The 12116-nt window shown below is 49.8% G+C and overlaps 1 protein-coding gene across 1 annotated transcript in view; it reads right to left on the reverse strand.

The window, feature by feature from the left end:
• MAP6 (microtubule associated protein 6) overlaps nucleotides 1-11744 on the reverse strand; it is a 46729-nt gene extending 34985 nt beyond the window's left edge. Inside the window, exon 1 of the mRNA XM_074981116.1 lies at nucleotides 10963-11744. Coding sequence (XP_074837217.1) covers nucleotides 10963-11744 — 782 coding nt within the window. The remainder of the gene's footprint in view (nucleotides 1-10962) is intronic.
• Between the last annotated feature and the right edge of the window lie 372 nt (nucleotides 11745-12116).

Genomic DNA, 12116 nt, shown 5'->3' on the forward strand with positions numbered 1-12116 from the left:
GCATTTCCATAGTTGCAGGGAGCCTCTGCCCATTGTGCTGGGAGCTGTACAAACACAGAGCAAAAAGCCAGCCCCTGCTGCAAAGTGCACACAATCTCAACGTTTGCATGAGTGACTCAGGGGTTGTCTACATGGGCAGAAAAGGGATGGGTATTAAGACAGCTTTGCTGTAATAAGCTATCCTGGCTCAGCTAATACGACAGTCGAGAACACACTTTCTGCCTTTGCAGATGAGCCCTGTAAGGGAAGGGTGGGAGCGTTGGGGCATACACAAGAGCTGGCACACAGGAACATGAACTGCATAATAATCTTCTCAGTGGTGGTGGGGAAAGCAAGCCCCTCCCAGCCCCCAAGCTGAAGGAGCCCAGGCAGTGGGAAGGGAATGAAGAAAGGATGCTCCTGCTGCAGCCGGAGGGTGGTGGGGAGGGGGCACAGAACACACCCTCCCCAAAAAGGGTCAAAGTTAAATTTTGCATATGCCCTTGGGTGAAGATGTCGTAAGGCTAACCGGGCGGGGGGAGGGGGTGCGTCCTCCACACTGATTTATCTCGTATATATCGACCCATTGATTCTGTCTTGGCCATTTGTTCTTCAGAACTATTTTTATGAGAAAGTCAATGGTGTCAGAAATGATTGCCTAGTCTTAACATGTGGTCAGGGAGCAGGGAGTGACTCCAAGGGCTTGTCTGCACTTGTGGGCGGGGTGTGTGTGTGTGTGCAGAAAAACTCCTTTTTTAAGGAAAAAGCCCCTTGCATCCACATTGCAAAGCTTGTTATTTTGAATAGTAACTCCACCAAAATGAATGACTTTCACCGACGTCCCACTTTCAATTTTGGAACTGACTCCGTGTGTACTAAGCAGAAGTAATTATAACTTAATTGGCCTCCCAGGAGGCAGCCCATCATTACTCTTATATCGAAATTGGGCTCTCGAGTGCGAATGCTCAATTTCAAAATGCTCTTGCACTGTGAACACTCTTTTCAGAAATAACTTACTTCAACATTAAGAACACTGAAACAAATTATTTCTGAAAAACACTGCAGTGCAGACATAGCCTTGAACAGGCTGGGAATTCAGTCTCAATCCTTGCTTTAATTAGAATCTTATTGAACGGCTCCCATGAACCCCTCTCTAGGGCTGCACCTACATGACAGATCTTTTGAAAGAGGACCTTCTGGCAGAGCACTTCAGAAATAACTTATTTCGAAAGAGAGAATTCATACGTAAGAAAGCTGATCAAAAGAGTGATCTGCTCTTTCAAAAGAAAGCATCCACACAGCCCCCACTCTTTCAAAAGAACAGACCGGGGATTGAAAAAATATCAGGCCCCATGAGGACTGCTCTTTCGAAAAAAGGGCCTGCAGAGCGTATACACACATTTTCTTTCGAAGAAGATTTTGAAAGGGGCACTCTTCCTGAAACGGGAAAGGAAGAGCAATTTTGAAAGGAGCCCTGTATTCTTTTGATTTGCTTTCGAAAGAATGTTTTTTTTGTGTGTAGATGCTCCATGGGAACTTTCAAAAGCACCCCCTTCTTTTGAAAATGCTTTCAAAAGAACTTGTCAGTGTAGACACAGTCTAGCAGACCCCTGAATAGTTAATTACCTTCATAGGCTTGATGCTGGTGAAATCCCCACTGAATGCTATGGGAATTGGGTTTCAGAAAGCAGTGCAGAAGCAGGCCCCATGCCCATTGCATCCCTGTAACATCATCTGCTACAGAATTTGTCATTTGCTTTCAGCGGCAGACCAGTCTCATGGTCTTCTGGCTTCACATTATGCTGATCTTCAGAAACAACACAGCCTGGAAAGAAATCTCCCAGGTCACCTGTTCTGTGATTATTGGCTGCCAGCCCCCATCTTCGTGCTAGGGCCGCAAAGAGCGAGGAGGACAGGCTCCAATGTGACATGTCTTTGCTGCACTGAAGCCACAAATTAACAGTATTACCTTGAGTTTAGGGGTTGACCTCTGGCTGCCTCATGTGACTTTGCTGGGGGAGGATGAAAAGAAAACACAGAAAGGCATTTCCCTCCCCATTGTGCCCATGCAGACCCCAGCATAACGGGGCCTTAGCACTCATTAGGCACTGATGGAGAAGGGGCTGGAACAGCCACTGTTGCTTGCCACAAGGAGGTGTAGCCAATTAGTTGAGAGGTGTGGTCCACCCTTGTGCCATTGGCTGTCATGTGGTACAAGGAGCACTATGTGAACTGCCTGTAGCATTTCCCCTTTATCTCCTCTGTGCAAACACAGAGCCCCAAGTACCTCCTCTGCTCAGCTGCTGCAAATCTGAATCCACCCAGCCCCTCCCTTCTCTCCCGACAGTTTGCCTTTGTGGGTCTGATCCTGAGAGATGCTGAGCAAATTCTGTGCAGATGTCACTGGGGGCCAAAAGAGTTAGGATTACTGCCTAATCCCTGGGGTCAAGTGACTGGAACTGGGCTGTCGATATTTCCTTAATGCCTGAAGCCCCAGCAGCTCATCTTAAAATCCCTTTTCAGACAAATAGTAACAGAGAGATAGCCATGCTAGTCTACATACTATCAAAACAAAACAAGCAGTCCAGTAGCTGTTAGTCTTTAAAGTGCTCCTGGACTGCTTTTTTGTTTTCAGACAAAGTGATTTACCCAATTTTTTCAGGTTAAGCATGAAACAAAAGAGAAGCTCAGCAACTCCATCAATGTTTACCTTGGGGCAAGGCAGAAATGGCTTTCAAGCCCTGTGCAACACCACATCTAATGAGCCCATGGAGTTAAATTTTCTCATATGTCACCTTAGGGTAGGCATCGAAATCCCAATTTTACCTGCTTACCAAGCTGGCTGAGTCACTGAAAGGTGAAATTCACACACCTGTGTAGGGAAATTCACATGCCACAGGCTCCTAAATCAGCAGTTTGGTGCCCAAAGTTTACAGCATGTGCCTTACTGTACAGTGAGCTGCCTAAATGTTTGGCAGCCAAGCACTAGGAAGGATAACTCAGTGGTTTGCACACTGGCCTGCTAAACCCAGGCTTGTGAGCTCAGTCTCTGAGGGGGGCTATTTGGGGATGTGGGGCAAACAGGTTAAAAAAAAATGGCCAGGGATGGTGATAGGTCCTGCTGCAAGGGCAAGGGGACTAGACTCAATGACCTCCGAAGGTCCCTTCCAGCTTGATCAGACAGGTAGATCCCGGATACATGTATATAAACTGTGCCCTGAGTCTCTGGCACGTGCCATTCCTGATTTGATCTCTTTGGGGACACAGAGGAATATAAGTGTCGGAGAGATGACATGCATCTGAGCAGAAAGCTTTTCAGTAATTAAAAGGGTTTCTAGAACCGGCATTGCTAAACACCCCATAACTCTTAAACATTTCCTTTTTAAAAGGAGAACTAGAAATCACCTGACCACTCGCAGAGGCAGCACTTCACTGTGAACCAAGAGGTAAAGAGAGAGACCATTTGATAGCCAACACCCCTCCTATGACACACTTCAAGGACTAACAGGAAGAGGGATATGGGGGGAAGGAGTGATGCTGATGTAATGCCAGAGGCACTGAGACCACTGACAAGGGAGAGTGAAGTCACCACTCTACAGCCTTAGGTGGGTCTCAAGAGGCTTTTTGTTCATGTGGGAGCAGCACATGGCTTTAACCCCTATGGTCACAGGTTCAGTCCCTCCTACCCATGTAGTAAAGACTTCACTCTCCCTTGTCTATGGTCTCAGTGCCGTTAGGTTACATCTAAAATGCATAAAAAGCTGCAGACTTGAGACTTAAAACTGCCAGGTGCTGAAGCCCATAAACACCATTCATTCCAGCACCTGCAGGGCTTCTACATGGCACTTGCCAGACACAGAGACTGAAAAAAGAATTGGGATGCCACAGGTCAAGATCCACTTTGCAAGACACCCAGCAATGGGCTCATGGGACTGTTGGCAACAAAGAGGCTCTGCTGGCAGCTTTTTGAGGGTAAATAACTTGCCTTCTACTATACACACACACACACACACCTCATAGAGCTAGAAGGGTCATCAGGTCCACTCCCCTGCACTCGTGGCAGGACCAAGCTCTGGCCCTTTTTAATCTATTTGTCCCAGATCCCTAAATAGCCTCCTCAAGCATTGAGCTCACAACCCGGGGTTTAGCAGGCCAACGCTCATACCACCAAGCTAACGATGGTTCAAAAACCTTGGTGTGTCTTAAAGAGAATGCACCACCTGCAGGGTAGCAGCTGGAGGCATTTCCCCTGCACAGCATAGGAGCTGGCATGATGGCTTTAGAAGAATGAGGGGAAGCATAGACATTTGCAGAAGTTACCACACTTGTAGGAGAGGGATAGCTTGTGCTACCCCAGTGATGCCTCCTAGCACTAGTTAATGTAAGGATGGGGCCACAGCCAGCCCCGTTTGCAGTGGTCTTCACCAGTGTTCCCTCTAATTTTTTCCATGCATGTGCAGAATAAATTTTTATGTGCACTGAGGCATTTGAAATGTGCACCACCAACAGAAGCACACAACCTAGCTGTGTGTGCTCTGCTAATCACCTGAGCAGCATTTGAAATTCTCCTGAGCGACTGCACAAGCACACAGCTTGGGGGAATACTGCTCATCACCCGTGTTAGCACCGGGCCACCCCTCCTGCCAAACCCAGTGCCATCATCTCAACTATGACTGCTTTCTGCACGGGAGGGGTTCGAAGGGGGACACTTTACTCTTGCAGCAGTCTGAGAGAGCAGCCAAATCCCACCCTTTATTAAGCATACCAAACAGGCCTGTTATATTGTATCCTATGCATCCTCAGAATTAATCAGGGCATCAAAATGCTGACTTAGCCCTTGCAGAGAGGCTACAATCAATTGCAATAACCAGAGCCCCAGGGCTGTGATTCCATGCATGTAAATTAGGTTTACCATATAAAAAAAGGATACCCCTGAGTGGGAGTCTATCTGTATCAGTATCTACCAGCTCAGGCTGTATTAATGTGTTAACTAATGCATTAATTAATACCAACTCAGGTTGTATTCATGTGTTAATTAATCTCTTCTCAGCCTCTTATGGCTACGATCGTGGTTAGTATCTAGTACATTAATACAATGGGAATTGGTAGATACTGACACAGATACACTTCATCTTCGGGGTGTCCTCTTATTTGAAAGTTCAAACATGGTAACCCTAATGTAAATAATCTTTAAAATCCTCTTACTTAATATGGCGAAACACATGCAGGTGTAACATGATTCAAAGACACAGTTTTCTTTTATTCCTACCATTTAAAAACAAGCAAGGAATGGCAAAAAAATGCTAATTATATTTGAAACTCCCACCCCTTCCCCCCCAAAAAAAGTCAAGGAAATCCATAATTAAAAGGGACTAGTGATTTTGGTTTTAGAGGACAGGTACTCAGCACCTTCTGAAAAATCAAACCCCGTTAAGGCTTCTGCAGGTCAACCTCCACCCACCCCATAAACTCTGAAACATTCCAAATTACTAGTCACTTTGGCAAATCTCAGGCAAACACCACCGTTCCTTTGTCCTTCACACTTCCTGCTGTATCGCAATATTTCACAAGACAAAGGTACCCATCATCACGTGCAGAGCGTTGACACCAGCCAATAACAACTGGGACCAAGATTCAATTCAGTATCAGTTCCAAACCCAGAACAAATCAAAGAGCTCTTATCAAGCTCTTCTCCTCTAAACACAACCTGCTCAGTATTCAGACATTCCCTGCAGGGATCTCACAGATGCACGTTAATTTTTTACTTTTCCAAATACAGCCATAAAGGGCCATTTCAGAGAGCAGGTTTTTCTAGTTAAATTTTTTAGGTTAAAATTTTGTTCAGTATCTTGGGGCCTGTTCTGCCCTCACACGAGTCCAGCTCCACTGACTTTGAAAGGTGTCACTGCTGCGTTACACAAATGTGAAATCAGCAGGAGACTCTAATACACGATTGCACTAGCGCAAAGTGAGGGTAGAAACAATCTCCCGGGGAGCAGCATTGTTTTATGCCCAGTTTTAATCGGGGGGGGGGAAGGGGAGGGACAGGAGGCTATTTGATGCCACTTTCGAGATGCAGAATTCGTACCCACAGAAAATAAATATGTTTTCCTGGCAGGGTATTGCAGTTGCAGCTTTTGCCCACCGGAGACTAATGAGGTACCAGAAGCGAGTGCAGCTGGTGCAGGGGCCAGACCAGTGAAATACGACAAGTGAGAAGGAAGGCTTACTTTCCCCGCAGTGCCCTGCCCACAGGCCAGTTGAGGAGGCACAGTATAGGAGGGGAACAGGCATAATAAGGCACGCTAGGCTGCTGAGGAGTCACATCAACAGGGGATCAGAAGGGCTAGTGCAGTGGTTCCCAACTTTTTCCAGATGGGGACCCATTCTGACAAATCAGGAAGACTGGGTGACTGAAGGCAATTCAAAAACTATCGGGAACAATGCCATAACTAGATAATTTTGCCCCTGAGGCAAGAATATAAAATTGAGCCCCCTCATGTTTATATAGTAATATATAGTCATACTAATTATTTCATAGAAAAAGGGAAACTACATTAACAATAATAAAATAATAACACTACCTTTATTATAGTTAATTATTATTTTATTATTATAGCTGATCTGAGTTGTAGTGAGGGAAAGACCGTCATCCCCAAACCTCCCCCCGGCCCCGCTCCCCCAGCTTAAACTCCACATTCTCCACATTCAGGGGCTAGAAGAGCTGGGGGAAGTCACATCCAGGGGCTGGGAAGGTCCCACACAGGGGCTGGGGGGAGATGCTAACAAAAAAATGAAAACTGAACAATCAGCTCCATAGAACAGAAGGGGTCAAAAGGGGAGAAGGGAGTTGAGGGGGCAAAAATTACTTACTGCAATAGTCTATTAAGTGGCTTGCCTGGGATAACTACAAATATCAAATGTGGAGAAGCTGGCTTTGTAATGCATAATTGCTTCTCTATTGATAGATAGAGCTGCTGGATAAGGTAGTGTTAAGGAGCTGCAAATGGCTCCTTTAAGAGCTGCATGCAGCTCCAAGCTGCTGGTGACCCTTAACAAATCTAATCATAACCCATGTTTGGATCCTGACCCACAGGTTGGGGATCCCTGGGTTAGTATGAGTACAGACTGGGGTCGGGGGCTGAATGGAACTGGGCATAGGTATCTGGTGCCAGTGGGGTGAGGAAAGCCACCCAGAGGAACAGAATGTAGCCAATTAAAGTGTGAGCAGAGTCAAGGGGGTGGTGCATCTCCTGAGTCCCGCCTACAGAAGTGGAAGTGCAGGGACACATGATGGAGAAGGAGGGGCGCAAAGACCCTTGTGGACAGGGAGAAGAAGGTGTACGTGGAGATGGAGTAGGAGGGGGTGGCTGAGCAGGAGTATAGGGGTGCACAGTATGGGACAAGGGATGCAGGTGTTACAGACATACTTGCTGTCAGGTACTTTGAAGTAAATGACTAAAATAATTGAAAGGGGTGTGATTGTACTGTAGTATTTTGACAAATAAAAATGGAAGAATTTTTAATCTTTTGGCACAGGATTCCCCTGGGAATTCACTTAGCTCAGGAGCACAGGGCTGCCAAGATGGGGGGCAATGAAGAATCAGGCCCAGAATGTTTAGCCCTAGTTCATAAGAAGGAAAAATCTGCCACATCTGTGATTTTCAAGCTGAATGCCCCCTGCAGCTTTCTCCATGACAAGCAGAAATATGGAGGAGCTAAATTATGCATACATTTTAGATTCACATGAACTATTTCTCATGCTACTACGTGACAGGTGTCATCTGCAGAACCCATGAGAGGACCTAATTATCACGCTCCCTTTGCTAGAAAGACCAGCCATTCCCAATGCAGGCTGAAGACACAGAGGAATTATGAAATTTATGAAACAGAAGAAAAGGAAAAGGAAAGAAAATCCCACAGTTCTGCTCTGAGGACTCTAGAACAGTGGTTCCCAACCTTGTCGCTAATGTGGGTCCCCAGTCACCCTCCAAACCATTCGCAGATCCCCAATCACCCACATAATCCAGTCATGGACTTCCATCAAAGCCAATGCTAACCACTATCTACACTTCATTAAATAGAAAAGGAAACCACAACTCAGAGTTTTGGACAGCAATTAATAACATTATTGGAAGATATATTTAATTTAAAAATAATTGACTGTAACTTTGTAATTTATTTAAAACCTATTTTTTAGTATCATTTTTATTTATCTTTTATTTTTTTCCTCAGAGACCTCTTGTAATACCCACACAAACGCGCCCAGGTTCTGCAGACCCCAGGTTGGGAACCATTACTCTAGAACCCTACTTTCCTCTAGCAATGAAAGATCAAGGAAACAGCAATGAGGAAGAACTCTGATTTCAAAAGGAACGCCGTGTTCCAGCTGAGCCTAGACTAGACAATGTGTGCATACTTCCAGCCTGCAACCTCTTTGTTACCATTCATTTTTCATTCCCAGTACACTGCACTTCTTCAACCAGAAACAAACACCTAACATCAGCTACATTTTATTCCGCACTAAAGGGAGGGCCGTTCTCATGTGAAATAAGGCATCAATTGCTTTCTGAAAATCAAAGGAGACATAAACCAAGGGGAGAGGTTACCACACCAGAGTAGGGGAAAATCTGCAGCTCGTACACACTGGATGCCCCCAGCAGCCAGCAAGCACTTCAACGGCATTTAACACAGCATTGATAAAACTTTGCCAAGTGCAGAATCCTGGGTTACATCCCATCTGTATCAAATGAAGCTCATTGTGGAAATCTGTTTTCAGCCTAGCTGCCTCCTGCTCCTATAAATCTGGAGCAAGACATTCTCCCACCTGTAGCTGCTTGGGGAGGCACTTTTGTGTTACAGGCACAGTGCAAGCTGCCCCATGAAACTCCACAAGTTGTCTCCAGCTCAGAGCCCATATTTCACTGAAAATACCTGGGGCTCCTAGGAACCCTCCAGGCCCAAGTCCCAGGGTTCCTAGAGGCTTGCAGACGTAGTACAAAAGTGGCCTGTCTGCTCATTAGCCCTGCGTGTGAACACACACAGCCACAAACCATGGTGAAGTGGAAATGAAACAGTGTTTTATTGGTGAGGCTGCAGTGGTGGGAGGAGCTCCCAGAAAGTTCTTGAAGCTGCAGCCTCAGGGGTTTTCACTCTGTTTAGCTAGTAGGAAATTATCACACACATGCCTTAGGGAGATATGTCTGGGATGAGGTTGGGGGAAGATGGCAGGAAATTTCCCCTGGCTTTGCCTCAACAAATAAATCCTGGGAGGAGAGACCGTACGGTGGAGTGAGGAACACGACTGATGGAAGAGAAAGTCCAGGGGATAGGGTGAGGAAGATGGGGGTGGAGAGAGGGCAAAGGCTGTGGCGCTGGGCAGATGGACTGGAGAATGTGGTCGGAAATGGTGGAGAGATTTGAGTGAGGTTGGGGTGGGGCATTAAGCAGGTACAGAGAGGACACAGGAGGGCAGATGGACAGAGAGGGAGTGGAGCAGGGCACTGGGCAGATGGACTGAGAAGACTGGGGTATGCCATCAGGGTGCTGCTGGGTAGATGCGAAGAGGACTGAGGAGGGGAATTGCCAGACAGACACCAAAGACTGGGGCAGGGTGCTGGGCAAAGGCTGGAACAGGGTGATGATGGGGGGTGCTAGACAGACAGACAGCGCACTGGGGCAGGGTGGACCAAGAGGTTGGGGCAGGGCACAGTGGCACAGGTAGAAGTGTAATTGTGTTGGCATAAGTATGATTGTGAAAGTGGTGCAGCACCAGGGAACACAAGGCGGTGCAGTGCTCCCCCGCAGCACTTCACTTGACTCCTGGGGCCACAATGCCACTCATTGCTCCAATTCAAAGCCCAAACCATGTGAGTGTGGGATAGCTGATGGGACTGGGCGGAGCCACTGAGTGGCTGGGACTGGGAGGGGCCAAACTGCCTGGCATGGGAGCAGAGTGCTGAGTGGGGTTGTTGTGGTACCTGTGGCAGTGGGGCACTATTTGGGTGCTGGTGGTGGTGGTGGTGGGCCTAGGCCCTTACACCAATGTCCCTCCCCCAGCCTAGTGGGAGGGGCTACTGGACCCAGACTCAACTAAATATGTGGGACAGGCATGGGCAGTGAGAGTCACAGGTTCCAAATGAAGGAACCAGAAGGGGACACTAAGCAGAGAACCTCTGACAGCACCCACTGCTCCTCAAAGCTGGCTACGGAGGCAGTGGATGCACCCAGGAGAATGATGTCTGGATGCGTGAGATAGGGAGGAATGGAAGTAGGCCCCACAATTGCAGAGCACTCCCTCATCCATCCTCCTCCTCCTGTTACAGCTTTGGTGAGAGCCAGGATGAGGTTGATGGGGCGGTCTTGCAACTTTGTGGGGCAGCTGCTGGAGAGTGACCAGGAAGGACCTGGCTGAGGAGAAGGTGCTTGTGGACTACAGAGGAGAGGAAAGTGGTGAGCTTTGCAGGCTGAGGAGAAGGATGGGTGATATTGAAGAAGGGGCTCCTACCCTATTCTTTCACCAGGGCCAAGTGCTGGTGCAAGGAACTGACCAGATGGATGAGGACTGGGGCAGGCTGGCAAGATGCTGGGCAGACACAGAGAGGATGGAGGAGGAACATCAGGCAGGTGGATGGGAATGGACAGGGCACTGGGTTGACACAGAGAGGATGGAGGAGGGGCATTGGCCAGGTGGACGAGGATGGGGCAGGGCACTTGGTGGACACAGAGAGGATGGAGGAGAGGTGTTGGGCAGGTGGCCTGGGCTGGGACAAGGTGCTAAGTGAACACGTTGAGGATGGAGGAGGGTCATTGGCCAGGTGGATGAGGATGGGGCAGGGCACTGGGTGGACACAGAGAGAAGGAGAGGCCTTAGGCAGGTGGGCAGGGCTGAGTGAAGCCCAGAGACATGACTTGTTGGGTGAAGCTGCCCAGAGGGTTGGGGTGCCTGTAAGGGGGTGTGGGGTTGATGTATCTGCCTCTCACCTGTAGGAGCTGCTCACCCCAGCTGCAACTTCCTCCCTGATCTGCCGGTTGAGAGCATCCACCACTGCTCGCCCTTTGCCCCCCTCCAGGGGCGCTGAGGGTCCGGGCTGCTGCTGCCCCCCATCCTCCACCACCTGGACCCTCTTCTTGATCCTTATCTCTCGCCCTTCCTCAGCCCGGCCCGCCTTGGACAGCTCCTCCTTTGGACCTGGCTCTGCCTCCTCCTCCTCCTTTCTCTCCTGACCCGGCAGCAGCTTCCTCCTCTTCTCCTGGCCGGCCGGTTTCTCCTGGGGCCCCTTCTCCGGGGCTGGGACAGGGGCAGGGGCTGGCTTGGGGATCCAGGGGTGGTCCCCTCTCTTGGGGATGGGCCAGGCTCGGAAATCCTTCTGGTACTGGCTCTCCTTCTCGAAGGGCGTGTCCGAGGGCTGGTACTCGCTCTTGGGTTTGCAGCTGGGCTCCGGCCGCTGCACCTTCCAGTGCTTGTAGTCCTGGCGCATCACCGAGTCGGCCAGCTGCTGCGGCGGCTGCTGCCCCGGCCCCGCCTTGTGGTCCCCGGTCGCGGTCGCCCTAGCAACGGCATCCAGGTCGCCGCCAAGGATGCAGGGCTGGGTCTCGATGGCCGAGGAAGGGCGCGGCGGGGGCTGGGAGCCGCCCGGCGCCGCGGGGCTCTCGGTGGCCTCGGAGTACTTGGTGAAGACCAACGGGACGGCGATGTCCGCCTTGTCCAGCTGGTTCCAGAAGCGGGCGATGCAGCACGCCCGGGTGATGCAAGGCCACGCCATGGTGCGGCCCCGCACGGCCAGGAACCCGCTGGCTCCCGCAGTGCCCTTGGCGAACAGCTGCCAGCCCCTCGGCCGGCCGGGAAGGGAGCCAAGGCAGAGGGAGCTTCGGGCCGGCTCAGGATCCGGAGGGACAGTCACTAGCGGCAAAGGGGGGGCGGGGAGGAGGAGAAATCCAAGGTGCCTCCGATGGGGACCGGTGCCCAGATCCGGGCGGAGACTCTCTCGCTGCTACGGGCCGGCAGGGACTCTCCAGGCGCCCGCAGAAGGCGCTTCGCTCATTGCAAAGGGGCTGCGGGAGCCCGGCGAGGGAAAGTCCCGGGCCCAATCCGCCGCGGGCCGAGCAGAGGCTTTCCCCGCAGTCCTGGGGCTGGT

The sequence above is a fragment of the Carettochelys insculpta genome, chromosome 1 (genome assembly GCF_033958435.1).
Source record: "Carettochelys insculpta isolate YL-2023 chromosome 1, ASM3395843v1, whole genome shotgun sequence".
Lineage (NCBI taxonomy): Eukaryota > Metazoa > Chordata > Testudines > Carettochelyidae > Carettochelys > Carettochelys insculpta.